The 26,800-nt window shown below is 42.3% G+C and overlaps 1 protein-coding gene across 4 annotated transcripts in view; it reads right to left on the bottom strand.

The window, feature by feature from the left end:
- Positions 1-26,800, bottom strand: part of afap1 (actin filament associated protein 1) — a 343,466-nt gene that overhangs the window by 83,409 nt on the left and 233,257 nt on the right. For all 4 annotated transcript variants that reach the window (XM_063046311.1, XM_063046314.1, XM_063046312.1 and 1 more), the window contains exons 4-6: positions 24,654-24,765; positions 22,559-22,770; positions 20,036-20,215 (exon numbers count right to left, since the gene is read on the bottom strand). In XM_063046311.1, coding sequence (XP_062902381.1) covers positions 20,036-20,215; positions 22,559-22,770; positions 24,654-24,765 — 504 coding nt within the window. The remainder of the gene's footprint in view (positions 1-20,035; positions 20,216-22,558; positions 22,771-24,653; positions 24,766-26,800) is intronic.

The raw sequence follows: 26,800 nt of genomic DNA, 5'->3' as shown, positions 1-26,800 counted from the left end.
CGCCAATTAAAGCATCAAGAAAGATTGAGAATGTGGAAGGCTAGTGAGTGTTCAGTGTTAATTGTCTTCCTTTAGATCACTGCCGGAAAGGAATCTGTGAGCGGCCCATCGCTGTGCGGCTCACTGTGGCAGTTGGGTAGGTCCTCTGCCTCATGTGGTGTCCCTCTCTTTTGATGAATGTAAGTGATATCGGAGGATGGCATCGTGGTTCTGTGTTTATGGATTGGACTACTGCGCTTACGGACTGTGAACTTTTTCAGACATATTTTTAAAATCACCTATTCATTTTCCACTTTGCTTTGCGAGGGGAGGGTGCTTGGGGGTTGATGATCTGTTGTGTTCGGTTAGTATTTTTGTGTAGGAGGAGGGGTTTTTTTTCTGGGGTAGATGATGGTATACTATTTGTTTTTATGCGGGGGTGGCGTCGATGGTTGGTATACTATTTGTTTTATTGCGGGGGTGGGGTCGATGATTGGTATACTATTTGTTTTTGTGCGGGGTGGGGTGGTTGATTGGTATACTATTTGTTTTTGTGCGGGGGTGCGGTTGATGATTGGTATACTATTTGTTTTTGTGCGGGGGTAGGGTTGATGATTGTATACTATTTGTTTTTGTGCGGGCGTGGGGTCGATGATTGGTATACTATTTGTTTTTGTGCAGGGGTGGGGTTGATGATTGGTATACTATTTGCTTTTGTGCGGGGTGGGGTCGATGATTGGTATACTATTTGTTTTTGTGCGGGGGTGGGGTTGATGATTGGTATACTATTTGTTTTTGTGCGGGCGTGGGGTTGATGATTGTATACTATTTGTTTTTGTGCAGGGGTGGGGCTGATGATTGGTATCTATTTGTTTTCGTGCGGGTGTGGGGTTGATGATTGGTATACTATTTGTTTTTGTGCGGGCGTGGGGTCGATGATTGGTATACTATTTGTTTTTGTGCGGGGGTGGGGTTGATGATTGTATACTATTTGTTTTTGTGCGGGCGTGGGGTTGATGATTGGTATACTATTTGTTTTTGTGCGGTGGTGGGGTTGACGATTGTATACTATTTGTTTTTGTGCGGGGGTGGGGTTGATGATTGGTATCCTATTTGTTTTTGTGTGGGGGTGGTGTCGATGATTGGTATACTATTTGTTTTTGTGCGGGCGTGGGGTTGATGATTGGTATACTATTTGTTTTTGTGCGGGGGTGGGGTTGATGATTGGTATCCTATTTGTTTTTGTGTGGGGGTGGTGTCGATGATTGGTATACTATTTGTTTTTGTGCGGGCGTGGTGTTGATGATAGTATACTATTTGTTTTTGTGCGGACGTGGGGTCGATGATTGGTATATTATTTGTTTTTGTGCAGGGGTGGGGTTGATGATTGGTATACTATTTGTTTTTGTGCGGGCGTGGGGTTGATGATTGTATACTATTTGTTTTTGTGCAGGGGTGGGGCTGATGATTGGTATCTATTTGTTTTCGTGCGGGTGTGGGGTTGATGATTGGTATACTATTTGTTTTTGTGCGGGCGTGGGGTCGATGATTGGTATACTATTTGTTTTTGTGCGGGGGTGGGGTTGATGTTTGTATACTATTTGTTTTTGTGCGGGCGTGGTGTTGATGATTGGTATACTATTTGTTTTTGTGCGGTGGTGGGGTTGATGATTGGTATACTATTTGTTTTTGTGCGGGGGTGGGGTTGATGATTGGTATACTATTTGTTTTTGTGTGGGGGTGGTGTCGATGATTGGTATACTATTTGTTTTTGTGCGAGCGTGGGGTTGATGATTGGTATACTATTTGTTTTTGTGCGGGGGTGGGGTTGATGATTGGTATCCTATTTGTTTTTGTGTGGGGGTGGTGTCGATGATTGGTATACTATTTGTTTTTGTGCGGGGGTGGTGTCGATGATTGGTATACTATTTGTTTTTGTGCAGGGGTGGGGTTGATGATTGGTATACTATTTATTTTAGTGCGGGGGTGGGGTTGATGATTGCATACTATTTGTTTTTGTGCAGGCGTGGGGTCGATGTTTGGTATACTATTTGTTTTTGTGCAGGGGTGGGGTTGATGATTGGTATACTATTTGTTTTTGTGCGGGGGTGGGATTGATGATTGGTGTACTATTTGTTTTTGTGCAGGGGTGGGGTCGATGATTGTATACTATTTCTTCTTGTGCGGGCGTGGGGTTGATGATTGTATACTATTTGTTTTTGTGCGGGCGTGGGGTTGATGTTTGGTATACTATTTGTTTTTGTGCGGGGGTGGGGTGGATGATTGGTGTACAATTTGTTTTTGTGCGGGGTGGGGTTGATGATTGTATAGTATTTGTTTTTGTGAAGGGGTGGGGTTGATGATGATGATACTGCTCCTTTTTGTGCGGGGGTGGGGTTGAGGATTGGCATACTATTTGTTTTTGTGCGGGGTGGGGTGGTTGATTGGTATACTATTTGTTTTTGTGCGGGGGTGCGGTTGATGATTGGTATACTATTTGTTTTTGAGCGGGGGTGGGGTTGATGATTGTATACTATTTGTTTATGTGCGGGGGTGGGTTTGATGATTGGTATACTATTTGTTTTTGTGTGGATGTGGGGTTGATGATTGGTATACTATTTGTTTCAGTGCGGGTGTGGGGTTGATGATTGGTATCCTATTTGTTTTTGTGTGGGAGTGGTGTCGATGATTGGTATACTATTTGTTTTTGTGCGGGGTGGGGTTGATGATTGTATACTATTTGTTTTTGTGCAGGGTTGGGGTTGATGATCAGGATACTGCTCCTTTTTGTGCGGGGGTGGGGTTGATGATTGGCATAATATTTGTTTTTGTGCGGGGGTAGGGTCGATGATTGTATACTAATTGTTTTTGTGCGGGCGTGGGGTTGATTATTGGTATACTATTTGTTTTTGTGCGAGGGTAGGGTTGATGATTGGTATACTATTTGTTTTTGTGCGGGCGTGGGGTTGATGATTGTATACTATGTGTTTTTGTGCAGGCTGGGGTTGATGATCAGGATACTGCTCCTTTTTGTGCAGACGTGGGGTTCATGATTAAGATACTCCTCCTTTTTGTGCGGTCGTGGGATCGATGATTGGTATACTATTTGTTTTCGCGCGGGCGTGGGGTTGATGATTGGTATACTATTTGTTTTTCTGCGGGCGTGGGGTTGATGATCAGGATACTGCTCTTTTTGAACGGGGGTGGGGTCGATGGTCGGTATACTATTTGTGTTTGTGCGGGGGTGGGGTCGATGATTGGTATACTATTTGTTTTTGTGCGGGCGTGGGGTCGATGATTGGTATACTGTTTGTTTTTGTGCAGGGGTGGGGTCGATGATTGGTATACTGTCTGTTTTTGTGCGGGGTGGGGTTGATGATTGGTTTACTATTTGTTTTTGTGTGGACGTGAGGTTGATGATTGGTATACTATTTGTTTTCGTGCGGGGGTGGGGCTGATGATTGGTATCCTATTTGTTTTTGTGTTGGGGTGGTGTCGATGAATGGTATACTATTTGTTTTTGTGCAGGGATGGGTTTGGTGATTGGTATACTAATTGTTTTTGTGCGGGTGTGGGGTTTGTGATTGGTATACTATTTGTTTTTGTGTGAGCGTGGGGTTGATGATTGGTATACTATTTGTTTTTGTGCGGGCGTGGGGTTGATGATTCGTATACTATTTGTTTTTGTGCGGGCGTGGGGTTGATGATTGTATACTATTTGTTTTTGTGCAGGCTGGGGTTGATGATCAGGATACTGCTCCTTTTTGTGCAGACGTGGGGTTCATGATTAAGATACTGCTCCTTTTCGTGCGGTCGTGGAGTCGATGATTGGTATACTATTTGTTTTTCTGCGGGCGTGGGGTTGATAATCAGGATACTGCTCCTTTTGGAACGGGGGTGGGGTCGATGGTCGGTATACTATTTGATTTTGTGCGGGGGTGCGGTCGTTGATTGGTATACTATTTGTTTTTGTGCGGGCGTGGGGTCGATGATTGGTATACTGTTTGTTTATGTGCGGGGGTGGGGTCGATGATTGGTATACTGTTTGTTTTTGTGCAGGGGTGGGGTCGATGATTGGTATACTGTCTGTTTTTGTGCGGGGTGGGGTTGATGATTGGTTTACTATTTGTTTTTGTGTGGACGTGAGGTTGATGATTGGTATACTATTTGTTTTCGTGCGGGGGTGGGGCTGATGTTTGGTATCCTATTTGTTTTTGTGTTGGGGTGGTGTTGATGAATGGTATACTATTTGTTTTTGTGCAGGGGTGGGTTTGGTGATTGGTATACTAATTGTTTTTGTGCGGGTGTGGGGTTTGTGATTGGTATACTATTTGTTTTTGTGTGAGCGTGGGGTTGATGATTGGTATACTATTTGTTTTTGTGCGGGCGTGGGTGATGATTCGTATACTATTTGTTTTTGTGCGGGCGTGGGGTTGATGATTGTATACTATTTGTATTTGTGCAGGCTGGGGTTGATGATCAGGATACTGCTCCTTTTTGTGCAGACGTGGGGTTCATGATTAAGATACTGCTCCTTTTCGTGCGGTCGTGGAGTCGATGATTGGTATACTATTTGTTTATCTGCGGGCGTGGGGTTGATGATCAGGATACTGCTCCTTTTGGAACGGGGGTGGGGTCGATGGTCGGTATACTATTTGATTTTGTGCGGGGGTGCGGTCGTTGATTGGTATACTATTTGTTTTTGTGCGGACGTGGGGTCGATGATTGGTATACTGTCTGTTTTTGTGTGGGGTGGGGTTGATGATTGGTATACTATTTGTTTTTGTGCAGGGGTGGGGTTGATGATTGGTATACTATTTGTTTTTGTGCGGGGGTGGGGTCGATGATTGGTATATTATTTGTTTTTGTGCGGTGGTGGGGTTGATGATTGTATACTATTTGTTTTTGTGCGGGGCTGGGGATGATGATTGGTATCCTATTTGTTTTTGTGTGGGGGTGGTGTCGATGATTGGTATACTATATGTTTTTGTGCGGGCGTGGTGTTGATGATTGGTATACTATTTGTTTTTGTGCGGGCGTGGGGTCGATGATTGGTATACTATTTGTTTTTGTGCGGGGGTGGGGTCGATGATTGGTATACTGTCTGGTTTTGTGCGGGGGTGGGGTCGATGATTGGTATACTATTTGTTTTTGTGCGGGCGTGGTGTTGATGATTGGTATACTATTTGTTTTTGTGCGGGGGTGGGGTCGATGATTGGTATATTATTTGTTTTTGTGCGGTGGTGGGGTTGATGATTGTATACTATTTGTTTTTGTGCGGGGCTGGGGATGATGATTGGTATCCTATTTGTTTTTGTGTGGGGGTGGTGTCGATGATTGGTATACTATTTGTTTTTGTGCGGGCGTGGTGTTGATGATTGGTATACTATTTGTTTTTGTGCGGGGGTGGGGTCGATGATTGGTATATTATTTGTTTTTGTGCGGTTGTGGGGTTGATGATTGTATACTATTTGTTTTTGTGCGGGGCTGGGGATGATGATTGGTATCCTATTTGTTTTTGTGTGGGGGTGGTGTCGATGATTGGTATACTATTTGTTTTTGTGCGGGCGTGGGGTTGATGATTGTATACTATTTGTTTTTGTGCGGGGGTGATGTCGATGATTGGTATACTATTTGTTTTTGTGCGGGGGTGGGGTTGATGATTGTATACTATTTGTTTTTGTGCGGGGGTGGGGTTGATGGTTGGTATACTATTTGTTTTTGTGCAGGGGTGGGGTCGAGGATTGTATACTGTTTGTTATTGTGCGGGCGTGGGGTCGATGATTGGTACACTATTTGATTTTGTGCGGGCGTGGGGTTGATGATTGGTATACTATTTGTTTTTGTGCGGGCGTGGGGTTGATGATTGGTATACTATATGTTTTTGTGCAGGGGTGGGGTTGATGATTGTATACTATTTGTTTTTGTGCGGGGGTGGGGTTGATGATTGTATAGTATTTGTTTTTGTGCAGGGGTCGGGTTGATGATTGTATACTATTTCTTTTTGTGCAGGGGTGGGGTGAATGATTGTATACTATATGTTTTTGTGCGGGGGTGGGGTCGATGATTGGTATACTATTTGTTTTTGTGCGGGCATGGGGTTGATGATTGTATAGTATTTGTTTTTGTGCAGGGGTGGGGTTCATGATCAGGATACTGCTCCTTTTTGTGCGGGGGTGGGGTTGATGATTGTATACTATTTGTTTTTGTGCGGGGGTGCGGTTGATGATCAGGATACTGCTCCTTTTTGTGCGGGCGTGTGGTTGATGATTGGTATAGTAATTGTTTTTGTGCGGGCGTGGGGTTGATTATTGGTATACTATCTGTTTTTGTTCAGGGGTGGGTTGATGATTGGTATACTATTTGTTTTTGTGCGGGGGTGGGGTTGATGATTGTATACTATTTGTTTTTGTGCGGGCGTGGGGTTGATGATTGGTATACTATTTGTTTTTGTGTGGGCGTGGGGTTGATGATTGTATACTATTTGTTTTTGTGCGGGTGTGGGGTCGATGATTGGTATACTATTTGTTTTTGTGCGGGCGTGGGGTTGATGATTGTATACTATTTGTTTTTGTGCGGGTGTGGGGTCGATGATTGGTATACTATTTGTTTTTGTGCGGGGGTGGGGTTGATGATTGGTGTACTATTTGTTTTTGTGCGGGCGTTGGGTCGATGATTGGTATACTATTTGTTTTTGAGTGGTGTGGGGTTGATGATTGGTATACTATTTGTTTCTGAGCGGTGTGGGGTTGATGATGGGTATACTATTTGTTTTTGTGCAGGCTGGGGTTGATGATCAGGATACTGCTCCTTTTTGTGCAGACGTGGGGTTCATGATTAAGATACTGCTCCCTTTCGTCCGGTTGTGCGGTCGATGATTGGTATACTATTTGTTTTTTTGCGGGGGTGGGGTTGATGATCAGGATACTGCTCCTTTTTGTGCGGGGGTGGGGTCGATGGTTGGTATACTATTTGTTTTTGTGCGGGGGTCGGGTAGATGGTTGGTATACTATTTGTTTTTGTGCGGGGGTGGGGTTGATGATTGTATACTATTTGTTTTTGTGCAGCCGTGGGGTCGATGATTGGTATACTATTTGTTTCTGTGCGGGGGTGGGGTCGATGATTGGTATACTATTTGTTTTTGTGCGGGGTGGGGTTGATGATTGTATACTATTTGTTTTTGTGCAGGCTGGGGTTGATGATCAGGATACTGCTCCTTTTTGTGCAGACGTGGGGTTGATGAGTAAGATACCGCTCCTTTTCGTGCGGTCGTGGGGTCGATGATTGGCATACTATTTGTTTTCGCGCGGGCGTGGGGTTGATGATTGGTATACTATTTGTTTTTCTGCGGGCGTGGGGTTGATGATCAGGATACTGCTCCTTTTTGAACGGGAGTGGGGTCGATGGTCGGTATACTATTTGATTTTGTGCGGGGGTGGGGTCGTTGATTGGTATACTATTTGTTTTTGTGCGGGCGTGAGGTCGATGATTGGTATACTGTTTGTTTTTGTGCGGGGGTGGGGTAGATGATTGGTATACTGTCTGTTTTTGTGCGGGGTGGGGTTGATGATTGGTATACTATTTGTTTTTGTGCGGGGGTGGGGTTGATGATTGGTATCCTATTTGTTTTTGTGTGGGGGTGGTGTCGATGATTGGTGTACTATTTGTTTTTGTGCGTGGGTGGTATCGATGATCGGTATACTATTTGTTTTTGTGCAGGGGTGGGGTTGGTGACTGGTATACTAATTGTTTTTGTGCGGGCGTGGGGTTGATGATTGGTATACTATTTGTTTTTGTGCGGACGTGGGGTTGATGATTGTATACGATTTGTTTTTGTGCAGGCTGGGTTGATGATCAGGATACTGCTCCTTTTTGTGCAGACGTGGGGTTCATCATTAAGATACTGCTCCTTTTCGTGCGGTCGTGGAGTCGATGATTGGTATACTATTTGTTTTTCTGCGGGCGTGGGGTTGATGATCAGGATACTGCTCCTTTTTGAACGGGGGTGGGGTCGATGGTCGGTATACTATTTGATTTTGTGCGGGGGTGGGGTCGTTGATTGGTATACTATTTGTTTTTGTGCGGGCGTGGGGTCGTTGATTGGTATACTATTTGTTTTTGTGCGGGGGTGGGGTCGATGATTGGTATACCGTCTGTTTTTGTGCGGGGTGGGGTTGATGATTGGTATACTATTTGTTTTTGTGCAGGGGTGGGGATGATGATTGTTATACTATTTGTTTTTGTGCAGGGGTAGGGTTGATGGTTGGTATACTATTTGTTTATGTGTGGGCGTGGTGTTGATGATTGGTATACTATTTGTTTTTGTGCAGGGGTGGGGTCGATGAGTGTATACTATTTGTTTTTGTGCGGGCGTGGGGTCGATGATTGGTATACTATTTGTTTTTGTGCGGGCGTGGGGTTGATGATTGTATACTATTTGTTTTTGTGAAGGCTGGGGTTGATGATCAGGATACTGCTCCTTTTTGTGCAGACGTGGGGTTCATGATTAAGATACTGCTCCTTTTCGTGCGGGCGTGGGGTCGATGATTGGTATACTATTTGTTTTCGCGCGGGCGTGGGGTTGATGATTGGTATACTATTTGTTTTTCTGCGGGCGTGGGGTTGATGATCAGGATACTGCTCCTTTTTGAACGGGGGTGGGGTCGATGGTCGGTATACTATTTGTTTTTGTGCGGGGGTGGGGTCGATGATTGGTATACTATTTGTTTTTGTGCGGGCGTGGGGTCGATGATTGGTATACTATTTGTTTTTGTGCGGGGGTGGGGTCGATGATTGGTATACTGTCTGTTTTTGTGCGGGGGTGGGGTCGATGATTGGTATATTATTTGTTTTTGTGCGGTGGTGGGGTTGATGATTGTATACTATTTGTTTTTGTGCGGGGCTGGGAATGATGATTGGTATCCTATTTGTTTTTATGTGGGGGTGGTGTCGATGATTGGTATACTATTTGTTTTTGTGCGGGCGTGGTGTTGATGATTGGTATACTATTTGTTTTTGTGCGGGGGTGGGGTCGATGATTGGTATATTATTTGTTTTTGTGCGGTGGTGGGGTTGATGATTGTATACTATTTGTTTTTGTGCGGGGCTGGGGATGATGATTGGTATCCTATTTGTTTTTGTGTGGGGGTGGTGTCGATGATTGGTATACTATTTGTTTTTGTGCGGGCGTGGGGTTGATGATTGGTATACTATTTTTTTTGTGCGGGGGTGGGGTTGATGATTGGTATACTATTTGTTTTTGTGCGGGGGTGGTGTCGATGATTGGTATACTATTTGTTTTTATGCGGGCGTGGGGTTGATGATTGTATACTATTTGTTTTTGTGCGGGGATGGGGTCGATGATTGGTATACTATTTCTTTTTGTGCGGGGGTGGGGTTGATTATTGTATACAATTTTTTTTGTGCTAGGGTGGGGTTGATGATTGGTATACTATTTGTTTTTGTGTGGACGTGGGGTTTATGATTGGTATACTATTTGTTTTTGTGCGGGGGTGGGGTTGATGATTGGTATCTTATTTGTTTTTGTGTGGGGGTGGTGTCGATGATTGGTATACTATTTGTTTTTGTGCGGGGGTGGTGTCGATGATTGGTATACTATTTGTTTTTGTGCAGGGGTGGGGTTGAGGATTGGTATACTATTTGTTTTTGTGCAGGGGTGGGGTTGATGATTGCATACTATTTGTTTTATTGCAGGCGTGGGGTCGATGTTTGGTATACTACTTCTTTTTGTGCAGGGGTGGGGTTGATGATTGGTATACTATTTGTTTTTGTGCGGGCATGGGGTCGATGATTGGTATCCTATTTGTTTTTGTGTGGGGGTGGGGTTGATGATTGTATACTATTTGTTTTTGTGCGGGAGTGGGGTTGATGATTGGTATACTATTTGTTTTTGTGCGGGGGTGGGGTTGATGATTGGTATCTTATTTGTTTTTGTGTGGGGGTGGTGTCGATGATTGGTATACTATTTGTTTTTGTGCGGGGGTGGTGTCGATGATTGGTATACTATTTGTTTTTGTGCAGGGGTGGGGTTGAGGATTGGTATACTATTTGTTTTTGTGCAGGGGTGGGGTTGATGATTGCATACTATTTGTTTTATTGCAGGCGTGGGGTCGATGTTTGGTATACTACTTCTTTTTGTGCAGGGGTGGGGTTGATGATTGGTATACTATTTGTTTTTGTGCGGGCATGGGGTCGATGATTGGTATCCTATTTGTTTTTGTGTGGGGGTGGGGTTGATGATTGTATACTATTTGTTTTTGTGCGGGAGTGGGGTTGATGATTGGTATACTATTTGTTTTTGTGCGGGGGTGGTGTCGATGATTGGTATACTATTTGTTTTTGTGCAGGGGTGGGGTTGAGGATTGGTATACTATTTGTTTTTGTGCAGGGGTGGGGTTGATGATTGCATACTATTTGTTTTATTGCAGGCGTGGGGTCGATGTTTGGTATACTACTTCTTTTTGTGCAGGGGTGGGGTTGATGATTGGTATACTATTTGTTTTTGTGCGGGCATGGGGTCGATGATTGGTATCCTATTTGTTTTTGTGTGGGGGTGGGGTTGATGATTGTATACTATTTGTTTTTGTGCGGGCGTGGGGTTGATGATTGGTATACTATTTGTTTTTGTGCGGGGGTGGGGTTGATGATTGGTATACTATTTGTTTTTGTGCAGGGGTGGGGTTGATGATTGGTATACTATTTGTTTTTGTGCGGGCGTGGGGTCGATGATTGGTATACTATTTGTTTTTGTGCAGGGGTGGGGTTGATGATTGGTATACTATTTGTTTTTGTGCAGGGGTGGGGTTGATGATTGCATACTATTTGTTTTATTGCGGGCATGGGGTCGATGATTGGTATCCTATTTGTTTTTGTGTGGGGGTGGGGTTGATGATTGTATACTATTTGTTTTCGTGCGGGCGTGGGGTTGATGATTGGTATACTATTAGTTTTTGCGCGGGCGTGGGGTCGATGATTGGTATACTATTTGTTTTTGTGCGGGGGTGGGGTTGATGATTGGTATACTATTTGTTTTTGTGCGGTGGTGGGGTTGACGATTGTATACTATTTGTTTTTGTGCGGGGGTGGGGTTGATGATTGGTATCCTATTTGTTTTTGTGTGGGGGTGGTGTCAATGATTGGTATAGTATTTGTTTTTGTGCGGGCGTGGGGTTGATGATTGGTAAACTATTTGTTTTTGTGCGGGGGTGGGGTTGATGATTGGTATACTATTTGTTTTTGTGCGGTGGTGGGGTTGACGATTGTATACTATTTGTTTTTGTGCGGGGGTGGGGTTGATGATTGGTATCCTATTTGTTTTTGTGTGGGGGTGGTGTCAATGATTGGTATAGTATTTGTTTTTGTGCGGGCGTGGGGTTGATGATTGGTAAACTATTTGTTTTTGTGCGGGGGTGGGGTTGATGATTGGGATACTATTTGTTTTTGTGCGAGGGTGGTGTCGATGATTGGTATACTATTTGTTTTAGTGCGGGCGTGGGGTTTATGATTGTATACTATTTGTTTTTGTGCGGGGGTGGGGTCGATGATTGGTATACTATTTGTTTTTGTGCAGGGGTGGGGTTGATGATTGTATACTATTTGTTTTTGTGCAGGGGTGGGGTTGATGATTGGTATACTATTTGTTTTTGTGTGGACGTGGGGTTGATGATTGGTATACTATTTGTTTTTGTGTGGGGGTGGGGTTGACGATTGTATACTATTTGTTTTTGTGCGGGGGTGGGGTTGATGATTGGTATCCTATTTGTTTTTGTGTGGGGGTGGTGTCAATGATTGGTATAGTATTTGTTTTTGTGCGGGCGTGGGGTTGATGATTGGTAAACTATTTGTTTTTGTGCGGGGGTGGGGTTGATGATTGGGATAGTATTTGTTTTTGTGCGGGGGTGGGGTTGATGATTGGGATAGTATTTGTTTTAGTGCGGGCGTGGGGTTTATGATTGTATACTATTTGTTTTTGTGCGGGGGTGGGGTCGATGATTGGTATACTATTTGTTTTTGTGCAGGGGTGGGGTTGATGATTGTATACTATTTGTTTTTGTGCAGGGGTGGGGTTGATGATTGGTATACTATTTGTTTTTGTGTGGACGTGGGGTTGATGATTGGTATACTATTTGTTTTTGTGTGGGGGTGGGGTTGACGATTGTATACTATTTGTTTTTGTGCGGGGGTGGGGTTGATGATTGGTATCCTATTTGTTTTTGTGTGGGGGTGGTGTCAATGATTGGTATAGTATTTGTTTTTGTGCGGGCGTGGGGTTGATGATTGGTAAACTATTTGTTTTTGTGCGGGGGTGGGGTTGATGATTGGGATAGTATTTGTTTTTGTGCGAGGGTGGTGTCGATGATTGGTATACTATTTGTTTTAGTGCGGGCGTGGGGTTTATGATTGTATACTATTTGTTTTTGTGCGGGGGTGGGGTCGATGATTGGTATACTATTTGTTTTTGTGCAGGGGTGGGGTCGATGATTGTATACTATTTGTTTTTGTGCGGGCGTGGGGTCGATGATTGGTATACTATTTGTTTTTGTGCTGGCATGGGGTTGATGATTGTATAGTATTTGTTTTTGTGCAGGGGTGGGGTTCATGATCAGGATACTGCTCCTTTTTGTGCGGGGGTGGGGTTGATGATTGTATACTATTTGTTTTTGTGCGGGGGTGGGGTTGATGATCAGGATACTGCTCCTTTTTGAGCGGGGGTGGGGTTGATGATTGTATACTATTTGTTTTTGTGCAGGGGTGGGGTCGATGATTGGTAGACTGTTTGTTTTTTTGCGGGCGTGGGGTTGATGATTGGTATATTAATTGTTTTTGTGCGGGGGTGGGGTTGATTATTGGTATACTATCTGTTTTTGTTCAGGGGTGGGGTTGATGATTGGTATACTATTTGTTTTTGTGCGGGGGTGGGGTTGATGATTGTATACTATTTGTTTTTGTGCGGGCGTGGGGTTGATGATTGGTATACTATTTGCTTTTGTGTGGGCGTGGGGTTGATGATTGTATACTATTTGTTTTTGTGCGGGTGTGGGGTCGATGATTGGTATACTATTTGTTTTTGTGCGGGCGTGGGGTTGATGATTGTATACTATTTGTTTTTGTGCGGGTGTGGGGTCGATGATTGGTATACTATTTGTTTTTGTGCGGGGGTGGGGTTGATGATTGGTATACTATTTGTTTTTGTGCGGGCGTGGGGTCGATGATTGGTATACTATTTGTTTTTGTGCGGTGTGGGGTTGATGATTGGTATACTATTTGTTTTGAGCGGGGTGGGGTTGATGATGGGTATACTATTTGTTTTTGTGGGGGTGGGGTTGATGATTGATACTATTTGTTTTTGTGGGGCGTGGGGTTGATGATTGGTATACTATTTGTTTTTGTGCGGTTGATTGCGGTCGATGATTGATGTATACTATTTGTATATTTTTTTGTGCGGGGGTGGGGTCGATGATGATCAGGATACTATTTGTTTTTGTGTTTTTGTGCGGGGGTGGGGTCGATGGTTGGTATACTATTTGTTTTTGTGCGGGGGTGGGGTGATGATTGGTATACTATTTGTTTTTGTGCGGGGGTGGGGTTGATGATTGGTATACTATTTGTTTTTCTGCGGGCGTGGGGTTGATGATCAGGATACTGCTCCTTTTTGAACGGGGGTGGGGTCGATGGTCGGTATACTATTTGTTTTTGTGCGGGGGTGGGGTCGATGATTGGTATACTATTTGTTTTTGTGCGGGCGTGGGGTTGATGATTGGTATACTATTTGTTTTTGTGCGGGGGTGGGGTTGATGATTGGTATACTATTTGTTTTTGTGCGGGGGTGGGGTCGATGATTGTATACTATTTGTTTTTGTGTGGGGTGGGGTTGAGGATTGGCATACTATTTGTTTTTGTGTGGGCGTAGGGTCGATGATTGGTATACTATTTGTTTTTGTGCAGGGGTGGGGTTGATGATTGTATACTATTTGTTTTTGTGCGGGCGAGGGGTTGATGATTGTAAACTATTTGTTTTTGTGCAGGCGTGGTGTTGATGGTTGGTATACTATTTGTTTTTGTGCACGGGTGGGGTCGATGATTGTATACTATTTGTTTTTGTGCGGGCGTGGGGTCGATGATTAGTATACTATTTGTTTTTGTGCGGGCGTGGGGTTGATGATTGGTATACTATTTGTTTTTGTGCGGGCGTGGGGTCGATGGTTGGTATAGTATTTGTTATTGTGCGGGGGTGGGGTCGATGGTTGGTATAGTATTTGTTATTGTGCGGGGGTGGGGTCGATGATTGGTATACTATTTGTTTTTGTGCGGGGGTGGGGTTGATGATTGGTATACTATTTGTTTTTGTGCGGGGGTGGGGTCGATGGTTGGTATGCTATTTGTTTTTGTGCGGGCGTGGGGTTGATGATTGTGTACTATTTGTTTTTGTGCGGGGGGTTGGTTTGATGTTTCTCTCTGTATGACTTTTATGTTCTTTCTTTGTTTCACGGCTATCTGGAGAAGGCAAATTTCAGAGTTGTATATGAATACATGCTTTGATAATAAATGAACCTTTGAACCTTTGGTATAACACTGAACCTGATGTCAGTTTCATGAACAAATGACATACACAAAATGCTGGAGGAACTCAGCAGGCTAGCAGCACCTAAGTAAAGAGTAAACAGTCGACGTTTTGGGCCAAGACTTTTCATCAGGACCAGAGAGATAAAGATGAAGTTAGAGTAAGAAGGTGGGGGAAGGGAAGAAAGAAACACAAGGTGATAGGTGAAACTGGGACAGGGGGTGAAGTAAAGAGCTGGGAAGTTGATTGGTGAAAGAGATACATAACTCATAGGACGAAGATCATGGAGGAAAAAAAAGAGGGAGGAGCACCAGAGGGAGGCGATAGACAGGTATGGAGATAAGGTGAGAGAGGGAAATGGGAATGGAGAATATGTGAATGAGGGGTTAGGGGGGGATTACCAGAAATTCGAGAAATTGATGTTCTTGCATTCCATTTGGAAGCTGCTCGGACAGAATATAAGATGTTGTTCCTCCAACCTGAGTATGGCCCCACCGCGGCAGTGGAGGAAGTCATGGACTGACATATCGATTTGGGAATGGAAAGTGGAATTAAAATGGGTGGCCACTGGGAGACCCTGCTTTTTCTGGCAGATGGATTGTAGGTGCTCGGGGAAGAGGTTTCCCACTCTACGTTGAGTCTCACCAATATACAGGAGACCACACCAGGAGCATCAGATACAGTAGAAAACCCCAACAGACTCACAGGTGAAGTGTTGCCTCACGTGGAAGGACTGTTTAGGGCCCTGAATGGTAGAGAGGGACGAGGTGTAACACTTGTTCGCCTTGCAAAGATAAGTGCCCGGAGGGAGATCAGTGGGGTGGGACAAATTGACAAGGGAGGGACAAATTGACAAGGGAGTCACAAGGGATCCCTGCAGAAAGCAGAAACTGGGGAAGAGAGAAAGGTGTGCTTGGTGGTGGGATCCTGTTGGAGATGGTGGAAATTATGGAGAATTATGTGCTGGACACGGAGGTTGGTGAGGTGGCAGGTGAGGACAAGAGGAACCCTATCCTTGGTGGGCTGGATGGAGGAAGGTTGAGGGCAGATGTGCACGAAGTGGAAGAGATGCAGTTGAGGGCAGCATCGATGGTTGAGGAAGGGAAGCCCCTTTCTTTGAGGAAGGAGATCTCCTTAGTTCTGGAATGAAAAGCGTCATTGTGAACAAATAACACTGGATACACACAGGCTCACCCATGTTGCTCCCATAAGGAATTGTGTTCACATATGTAAGAATTATTAACCTGGAAATGCTAGGAGAAAACCTGATAAGGATGATTGTTTAAGCTGAGGACTTTGTAAAGATCATATAATGGAGAAGTACACATGCTGTGAAAACAAATTCAAACATGCAGATGCAAAGCTGACATTGGATCATTACCCATGGAACACTGTGGAGATTGAATGAAGGATAGAGCTTTGTTTAAGCAATATAATACAGTTGCTATCACATCCTGAATTGAACAGTAAAACAGCAGCTGTATCACAGACTCTGAAAACTTAAGATTCCAGAGAGGATTGAAAGCTCCATGAAAGATCTTTGACTGTCTAGCTTGTAGTTTAGGTCTGATAAACAAACCTCATTTGCACCCTGTGCAAGAAAATCCACAAAACCAACAAAGGCAGGCAAGGCCAGGAATAATTTCCTGAATAAAAATACCCTGTCTAACCCTAGTAACAGTAAACCTCAATTGCCAATTTTTGGCCACAGTCATGTCTGCTTGTGTCTGGAACAGCAATTACAAACTTTGTGTGAAAAGCATTTCTTTAATACATTCATGAGATGTATTTCAAAAGCTCATCACACAAACACTCATTGGCCAATACTTAATTGTCGCAGAACTGAGGGCACAAGTTAAGAGCCAAACACAATGCCCAGACTAGACTTTCACCATTCAGTTCAGACTGCTGGACACAACACATCTGTACTTGCCTCTGAATCATCTCATCTCAATGCAGAGCAGTGCACACATCAAACGCAAGAAACCTTCAATAATCAGCTATCATTAGAAAAGATATGGAGAGGAAGAGCTAACAATCATTCAAGATACTACACATGAGAGTTTGTTTAACACAACACACACGTACTGTAGCTTTATCGACATAGAATGCCATCGATCTGTACAGGAGTAAAAATTAAAGTGGGGTAGGTGGCAGCAAAAGGTTCAAGCTGTATAAAACAGGTGCATTCTAAAGATAAATCTTGATTGGCTATCTTAGAACTACACGAGGCAGACAAGCACATGAAAAGCACACTTTGCAAGTTGGAACTCCGGCCCTCCTAAAAAATATCCACTGTTCATTGACATCTAAATTGTGGAGAATTCTGAGGTAGTTCCTCAGGACTGAGGATGATTTGGTTCTGCTTCAGCTCTGAGGTGGATGATGAGGCCAGTGAGGGACTCTTCCATTGGTGAAGCAGGTGGTGTTTGGTAGGGAGGGTTAATAACTTCTTGTGATGTGTTGTGCCCCTTAATGTTAGATTTGTGTATGCTCCTAACAAATGGATTCAAGGTTCTCAATACCTTCCTGAATGTTCTTTCTCCATCTTGACCAGGAACTCCATGAGTTAATGGGGACGTTGCACTTCTCGAGGTAGTTTTAGTACATCTTTGAATCACTTCCACTTCCCTTGTAGTAATTTCTTACAATGACAGAGCTCAGAATAGAGTGTTTTCTGCCAGAGTCTAGCCTTGGGTATGCTTCCAATGTGGCTTGTCCAGCAGAGCTGACTAGGAGTATTTAGGACCTCAAAGCTGGGAATGTTGATTATCATTACAGAGATAGCATTGGAGGCATCATTAGGACCAGTTCTTAGAAGTATTCTTGTTCATTCAATCACGAGATGTGGACATTGCTGTCAAGTATTGCTTTTATGGTCCATTATGTATTTCAAATTCAGAATCGGAACCAGATTTAATATCACTGGCATAAAGAGTGTATGGTAAAACCAGTAAGGTAGTGCACATGGGTCATTCAGAAATATGTCCATTCAGAAATCTAATGGTGAAGGGAAAGAAGCTGTTCCTAAAACCTTGAGTGTGTGTTTTTAGTCTCCGGTACCTCCTCCTTGATGGTAGCAATGAGAAGAGGGCTTGTCCTGGGTGATGGGATGCCATGTCTTTGCGCTACCTCCATTGGAAGATGCCCCAATGCTGTTGGGCCTAGTGCCCACAATGGAGCTAGCCAAGTTTGCAACTTTCTGAAGCTTTTTCTGATCCTGTGCATACCAGATGCAACCAGTTAGAATGATCTCCACGGTACATCTTTAGCAACCTGTGAAAGTCTTTGATGACATACCAAGTCTCCTCAAACTCCTGATGAAATATAGTTGCTATTGTGTCTTATTTGTACCTACTTCAATATGTTGGGTCCAGTATAGATCTTCAGAGATGTTGACACCCAGGAACTTGAAACTGCTCATTCTTTCCACTGCTGATCACTCCTTGAAGACTAGTGAGTGTTTGCCCAGCTTCACCTTCCTGATGTCCCCAATAAATTCCTAAATCTTACTGGCATGGAGTATAAGGTAGTTGCTGTGAAACCCCTCAACCAGCTGATTTATCTCACTCACTCCTGTACGTTTCTTCGTCATCATTTGAAATTCTGGCAATAATAGTTTTGTTATTGGCAAATGTATAGATGATATTTGAACTGTGCCTAAGCACACAGTTGTGGGTTTAGGGAGAGTGGAGTGGTGGGCTCGGGTGTGCTGTGAATGAGATCAAAGTCACCGGAGAGACGCTGAAGCTAGTGATATAGAAGTCTTTATTCATCACAGCAAGCAGGAGAGTTTCTGGAGACACTCGCAGTGGAGTCTCACAATCCCAAAAGTACATTGCATTTTTGTTCCCTTAAGTTGAGTGGCTACAGTAGGTGATTCAATATAGTTTCAATAGTTACAGTGATATTGTTTACTTCAATACTTTGGGTTGACAATTCTCCTTTAAATTCCATATCTACAGTGGGAGATACCTGCGAATGTTCAAATACCAAGCCCAGACAAACTAATTGCAGGCTTCCACTACTTATTTACATTTACAATGGTGCAAATTACTTAAATCCCCTAGGCCCAGATTGCTGCAGGACAATTAACACAGTCCCCTTGTTTTGACATTTGGCTGATACATATGCAATCTCTTAGTCAGTGGGTCAGTCTGTGCTTTTGACTTCAATTTACTGCTCACAGTTTGCAATAAGAATTTAAGATTGGTTCTTACTTGAATTATTATCTGCCATATTCACAAAAACTTCAGAATACTCCCTAACAAGATGCGCCAATGTTATTTGTCAGTAAGGAGGAGATGTTACTTGTCAGAACTAAGTGGAGTCACATACAGGTCAAACCTAGTAAGGGAGATTTCCTTCCCCAAAGAACATTTGTAAAGCAGATAGGACTTTATACAAACCAAACTGAATTATTTTCAATTAAATTTACTTACTTAGGTTCCCCAGCTGCCATGGTGAATTTGAATGTGTCTCTGGTCAATGGTCAGAACTCCGGCTGTTGAAACAACAACTTAAGCACCGAACCAGCCTACCAGAAAGACAATAACAGTTCAAGGAGATGGCTCACTATTACTTTTGCAGTGTGAATGGCAATGTGCAATAACTGCTGGCTCTGTCACCCCTGCATCCCCAAAATTTAATTAAATAAAAGGGGAAGGGGAAATTTGGTGACTCTAGTTATTGTCTTCCTTTTCTCTTCCTTTAAATGTTTCTAATTTCTAGTATTTATCGAATTCTCTTTAAAAACCTCTACTGAAACTTCTTTGACCCCACCTTCAGCATTCCAAATCCTAACCACTCATGGGACATGACCTCAACAAAGGGAAGATGATGAGAAACAGGTCTTTTTTTTTAGCAAACTGTCAAATTCTCATTAGAATGAATGTGACATAGCTAGTGGAGTTGCTATCTCCTAGCTCCAGTGACTGGGTTCAATCCTCGATCTGGTACTCTTTGTGTGGACTACATATTCTCCCTGTAAACATGGGCTTTCTCCAGGTTCTCTTGTTTCCTCCATATCCAAAAATAACAACATTGCAAGTTGGTAGGGGATTAGTGTAAGGTTCATGCAAATCTCTTAATGAACGTGATGGGTCAAAAGTTCCTTCTCCTTGAAACAAACTTCCATCCATATTCAGACAGGTAAATGTGCAGATTCTTTTTCTCCTTATTTTGCTTGTAGTTAAGAACAAAATCAGATGAACGTTTCAGAGTCTTGATTTTTTTAAATTGTCGGCCACATTCACTCAAGCCTGATACACAATGACCGAAGACCCACAATTTTTACAAGTCACTCTACATCTCCTGGTGTAACACTGAGCAAGAAACTGAAAGAGTCTTCCACCTCCAATGAAGCAGATCCAATAGTGTACTTAGTGTCTGCTGCTTTTGCCAGTTATGACAGAAGATTAGTCCTGCCAAAGATCAATATTTTGTATCAGCGTACAAGATATCATGCACTCCTACCTTCAGCCACTCCTCTGCTTGCTCTTTGCTTTGCACAGCCAATACCAACATGTCTGCTCCTTGCTGGGTAATCCGTAGTTCATGTTTTTTCCTTTTGCTGTCTTTTGGAACATAGGATACGTTGTGGACTGTCAGCAGTAACTCCATCTGAGGCTGATGGTCTTTTGAACTTTTGTAGCACTAAAATCAAACATGAAGTACCAAAATCATTTTTAACTTTTGCATAATAGTTTCAGAGTATCATAATTAACATCGTGAATGTGCACATCCCACAAAATTATTGCAGCTACTTCCTAAAACAGAGCAATATAGTGGTATTGTAAATGCTGTTTACAGCACACTTGTCACGGAAGAACTTGCTGGTCCTTATGGAAGAGTATGTCACTTCCTTACTGCTCCTGAGATAAGGCATTTTCTGAGAGGTAAGAGTCATATCCATTGTTGAAAAGGTAGGATCTGGGGGAGAGCAGAGGAATGATTCAGCAGAGTGTCAGAAGTAACAGAAAGGTCAATGCAAGGCCCAGCTCAGATGGAGAAAACTGAACCCTGAAAGGCCTCAGAATGTGAGAACTTTTTGATTCAGTTAAACCAAGGCTTTGCAGACAATACAACACATAAATGCATCGAGTGAAATAGCCATGTGGTCATATGACATGGATCAAACAGGTCTCGATCTTCCCAAGACTAGCTTGGAAAGCTGAGGCCTCTCAGTATAGAAAGGGGATATCAAAATATAGATTGTTATTAAGTGACCTTTAACACATGCTCCCAATGCAATAAGAGTGACTGATCAGCAGTTATTTCTCCTAATTTGCATAACCAAGCCCTTCTTTCCACTCCCCCCACCCCCCATTTGAAATGCACTCACTGATGCAGTACTGGCACAGTGGTGCTTGGACTAATTTCCTCAAACATGTCACAGTAGTGTGGATTGTTAGATTAGCTGGGAACTGTGAACTGCCCATGGTTCAGGTAAATGACTGAATTGATGGGAATTTGGAGAGAACATATCACTGGGGAAATTAGTGAGAAAATGGGAAATAAAATCTGAAAATACTGCAAATACTCAACAGATCAGACTGCATCTGTGACATCATGGTTTGGGGCTGCTTTGCTGTCTCAGGGCCAAGACAGTTTGCAATTGTTGAGGGAACAATAAATTCAAAATTGTATCAAGACATTTTCCAGGAGAATGTCAGGGTAGTAGTCCATCACCTGAAGCCTAATAGAAGCTGGATAATGCAACAAGACAATGATCCGAAAGACAAGAGTAAATCAACAACAGAGTGGTTTAAAAAGACGAAAATCTGTGTTTCGGAACGTCCGAGTTCAAGTCCTGACCTTAATCCTATAGAAATGTTGTGGAAGGACCTGAAGCAAGCAGTTCATGCAAGGAAGCCCACCAACATCCCAGAGTTGAAGCAGTTTTGTAGGGAGGAATGGCCTAAAATTCTTCCAAGCCAGTGTGCAGGACTGATCAACAGTTACTGGAGATATTTGGTTGAAGTTATAGCTGTACAAGAGGGTCACACCAATTACTGAAACCAACAGTTCACATACTTTTTCCAACAAATACATGTAATGTTGGATCCTTTTTCTCAATCAATTGTTACTTATTTAATTGGGTTCTCTTTATCTATTTTTAGTACTTACATGAAGTTCTGATCACATTTTAGGTGATATTTATGCAGAAATAGAGAAAATTCTACATCACAAACTTTCTAGCAGCACCTCTTTGCACCCATACAGCCTGATCTTTACAGCATCTTCAGTTTTCTGCTTTTTATTTTCTTGAAGAGATGGGATTGCTCTGTGAGACGGCATAAATGTGAAAGGCCAAATAGCCTCCTTATATGTCATGAAATATGGTCAGACATCTGTGGCAACGAAGGAATATTTTTTGGCAGCCAGTAAGATCACCACTGACCAACAGGAGAGTTCCAGCATAGGGATTAAAAAAAGCACTGAGAAACCAGACAAGCCTTCAGGACTGGTGAAGGAGGTGAATTAAGTCACAAGGTGAGCTCATCTAATCTAGCTCTTCTCATTCAGCTGAAAGCAAAAGACTGAGTTACATTGTTTCTCAATCTTTGAGATCATTTCAGATTTAACAGATGGTAAATGAGGATTCACAAGGTGATGTGAACTCTGCACAATAACATAATTATATATTAGTACAAATTATAATCTTACGAATGGTCTAGCATGAACACATCAATGGCATTACACTATATGCATAAAGCTAAACTCTGGACACAAAAAGGGTAGAGGAGCTTGTTACAGTCACAATGTGGAAAATTGCCAAGTCATATTTTATCCAAAGAAACAAATCAAATCCAACATGCGTGATTACCATTGCATTTTCAGCTTTTTCCAATCCAAGGGGCAAGGACAGTCAGGTTCGTGCACACCTTATGTCAACATTAAATTGCTGGAAATATAGTTACCACTCACTCACCAGAACTTATACTTGGTGCTAAGTAATCAAGACTAAAGACATTCGCCATCAAAATAAAAACATACCAACAACTTGTTGTCTTTAATCACACAGAATTGTTTTGTCCACTGTCCAAAACGTTTCTTGCGCAGAAGAAAAGCACAGATCTTGGCATCTTTCACCAAGTCCATTGAGGCCTCCTCAGATGGCCACTGATGCCTCAGTTTCTTTCCCTTCCCATCTTCGTCGTCTTCATCGTATGATTCATAGGAGCTGCTCATGGCATCTGAATCATAGTCTGTAAGAAAAGACAATGCAGGAAAGTGAGGTCAATAGAGTCCAGTTTGGTTTTAAAAGCTAACACATCAAAGTACAACCTGCCCTGCCTAAAACAGGTAAATAATTTAACTTTCAAATATTTGATTGCTGAAAATTTGTAGCATCCTTACAAACACGAGTATTGGACATGAATTTAGTCTCATTCTCCTGGAAGTACAGTAAATAATTAAAGTTAATTCATTGCATCTAGAATTTTATTCAGGTGATTTTCTGAATTTGATATGCTTAAATATATAAAATTTTCCCGCTGTTCCCGGTATTACAACATAAAGTTGAAAGTTATTTCTGTTCATTTCAACAACACGTTTCCAAAACTGCAGCCCAGTATTGTCAATTTTATGATCAATATCTTGTCTATTTTCATGCTGCTGAAAATTTGATAAACTCCATTAGCTGTTTAAATATTGCAAAAGTGGAAATTCTTTTTGAAGTAATTGATTCTTCCTCATTTATAGGAGATAGCTTAGGATCTACAAAAGATACAGAGGCACTGTACATTAATTTCATTCTGCTTTGTGAATGGAGATTCAGAGACAAACAGTTGAGTTTTATCCACTGCGTGTGTTCAGATTTTCAAGTCTAAGTGTTAAGCTCTCTTGCAAAAGAAGTCACTTTCAAAATCACTCCACAGTTGAAACAGTCTAAATACTGATTTGTACATGGATACATTTCTTACAGATTTGATATCATCCAAATCCTACACATCTATAATTTTTGAAAAATAATGAAAACCTCTTCTTTACATTTCAATATACACCAAGTTACATTTAACCACATTAACTTCCATCTGCCATTTAATTGATTTTTTAGATATGCTACCAAGTACTATTGCAGTAGTTATTATTTCATGTTGTCACCAAATATCAGAGAACAAAAATACTGTGATATTTGATTAGTTATTTTAAGAGAAATTCCAATCACCAAACTATTCTGTTTTTAATTTAGAAAAGACTGGAACACCTAGATGGTCAAGCAGTACCCATGGAGAAGGGAACAGTTTTTGGTCAATGGCCTTTCATCAGAAAAAGCCTATTCAGCCTGTTGTTTTCAAGCTAGACGCCTGACAACAGAAAGTAAATTTTTAAACATTATCATAATGCAATTTAATCTGAACATTAATACTATCACATTTTACCACTGTAGTTTTAAAAATGAATTTTCAAAAAAATGAATGTGAGAACAATTTCTTGTTCAAATAATAACATGCAAAGTACACAAGAGGGAAGGAGAGAAGTTCTGAAATTTCAAAAGCTAATTTAGCAATAATAACTATATCTGGCACATTCACCTAATGAATATTAAAGAACAGTTGTAATTTACTAATCTCATATTTCATATTCATGGTACCAATTGAATTTTGACAAGAGATTCCATTACATTTTAAAACCTTTTCAGTGCATTTTCAGATTTTATTTTACTGCATTTAGAGCCTGAGGAACTTTTGTTGTATGTTTGTGAATATTTTTCACAAGAAGCATCATTGGCCAATATTTTCTAAATAGCTACCATAGGTTTACTGATTTTGGTATAATAGAGTGGCTATCAGAATATCCTACATATCATTATAGAATTAAAACTTACATAGAAAACCCTTCTTTAGATAAATTGAAGCATTTCTACAGCAAATGCAAAAGTTAGATATTTTAACATGTTTAAGTACAAATGAAGCTACCGTATATTCCCATATTTTCTGTATTTGTGATAGAATACCTGGACATCTTTTGAACGAAGGGCAAAGTAAATATTTCCGTTAATATACAAGTTTATTCAATTTGCAAATGATTAAATGCAGCATTTCAGAAATACATCTTCATTTTGACTCCTTACTGTAGTTTGGTTTACCTCGAGAAGTGATGTATTCTGGGGCTTTTCCTGGACTCAGTGGCACTGCTTCTTCATAATACCCTTCAGGCAAAGAAGACGTTGGCAGTGGTGGTGGACTGTTCTCTAATGGCTAAAGCACATATACAAGATTTACTAACCTAGCAGAGACAGAGTTCTTCATAGTCATAGTCATAGTCATACTTTATTGATCCCGGGGGAAATTGGTTTTCCTTACAGTTGCACCATAAATAATTAAATAGTAATAAAACCATAAATAGTTAAATAGTAATATGTAAATATGTAAATTATGCCAGGAAATAAGTCCATGACCAGCCTATTGGCTCAGGGTGTCTAACTCTCCAAGGGAGGAGTTGTAAAGTTTGATGGCCACAGGCAGGAATGACTTCCTATGACGCTTTGTGTTGCATCTCGGTGGAATGAGTCTCTGGCTGAATGTGCTCCTGTGCCCAACCAGTACATTATGTAGTGGATGGGAGACATTGACCAAGATGGCATGCAACTTAGACAGCATCCTCTTTACAGACACCACCGTCAGAATTGTTCTATCAACAATCAAACTTGCTGTCTGCTGAAAACCACTAGCAAAGGAAAATCTGCAGATGCTGGAAATCTAAGCAACACACACAAAATGCTGGAGGAACTCAGCAGGTCAGGCAGCATCTATGGAAAAGAGTACAGACAATGTTTCGGGCCGAGACCCTTCATCAGGACTGGAGAAGAAAAGATAAAGAGCTGTGGGTGGGGGAGGGGAGGAAGAAACACAAGGTGATAGGTGAAACTGGGACGGGGAGGGGTGATGTAAAGAGCTGGGAAGTTGATTGGTGAAAGAGATACAGGGCTTGAGAAGGAGGAGGCCATGGAAGAAAGGAAAGGGAGAGGAGCACCAGAGGCAGGTGATGGGCAGGTAAGGAGATAAGGTGAGAGAGGGGAAAGAGGATGAGGAATGGTGAAGGGGGGGGGGGCATTATTGGAAGTTCGAGAAATCAATGTTCATGCCTCATCCTGAGAGATATTGCAGTGGAGATGGAGGAATTGAGAGAAGGGAATGGTGTTTTTACAAGTAGCATGATGGGAAGAGGTATAGTCCAGGTAGCTGTGAGAGTCAGTGGGTTCATAATAGGCATCAATAGATAAGCTGTCTCCAGAGATAGAAACAGAGAGATCGAGGAAGAAAAAGGAGGTGTTGAAAATGGATCAGGTAAATTTGAGGGCAAGGTGGAAGTCGGAAGCAAAGTTGAAGTAGTCAATATGCTCTCCACGGGTGCAGGAATCAGCACCAATGCAGTCATCAATGTCGCGTAGGAAAAGTGGGGAGTGATACTAGTGTAGGCTTGGAACATAGACTGTTTCATGTAGCCGACAAAAAGGCAGGCAGAGCTGGGACCCATGCGAGCACCCATGGCTACACCTTTTGTTTGAAGGAAGTGGGAGAAACCAAAAGAGAAATTATTGAGAGTGAGGACAAGTTCCGCCAGACGGAGGAGAGTGGTGGTGGTCCACAGACTTGCTTGACCAGGTCATGGTTTCTGTTTGTTCCATCCCCATTGAGCTCATATCTGCATACCTCAACTCAGTTGTATTCCCCTGTTTCATTTCCTTCCAACCTACATCCGTGACGCTTCACATGTTCTTGATCTTTTCAACGTTTTCAAGTTCCCTAGCCCTGAACATCTTATTTTCACCATGGATGTCCAGTCCCCACACACCTCCATCCCCAGCAGGAAGGTCTCAAAGCTCTCTGTTTCTTTCTGGAAACCAGACCCAACCAGTTCCCCTCCTCCGTTGAAGAATTATCTTCCAATAGGACATAAACTACATCAAGCCTGGTTTTACAAATATCATGTTTATAATTGCTGTGGAATTATCATTGGATCCACGCTAAACATATGTAGTGCCCGTGGATGGGTGGAAGGTCCACTGTTTGGGGAGCAATGTCATTGTGTGTATCTGGATGGGTTTCTGTGTCTGCAGGATTGGTTGGCGAGTTATTTAGAAGTCACGAGGACATGACTTTATTTGGTGGGGGGGAGAGTGTAAGGGGTTTCTTTTTTTATGTTACTGCGTAGTCTAATTAAAATGGCTTCTTTGTTATATTATAATTGAAAGGGCTTCTTTGTTCTGTTAACTGCTGAGAAAGTCCTCCT

Source organism: Mobula hypostoma, chromosome 4 (assembly GCF_963921235.1).
Source record: "Mobula hypostoma chromosome 4, sMobHyp1.1, whole genome shotgun sequence".
NCBI classification, from domain to species: Eukaryota; Metazoa; Chordata; class Chondrichthyes; order Myliobatiformes; family Myliobatidae; genus Mobula; species Mobula hypostoma.
This window is presented reverse-complemented; position numbering and strand designations above follow the sequence as displayed.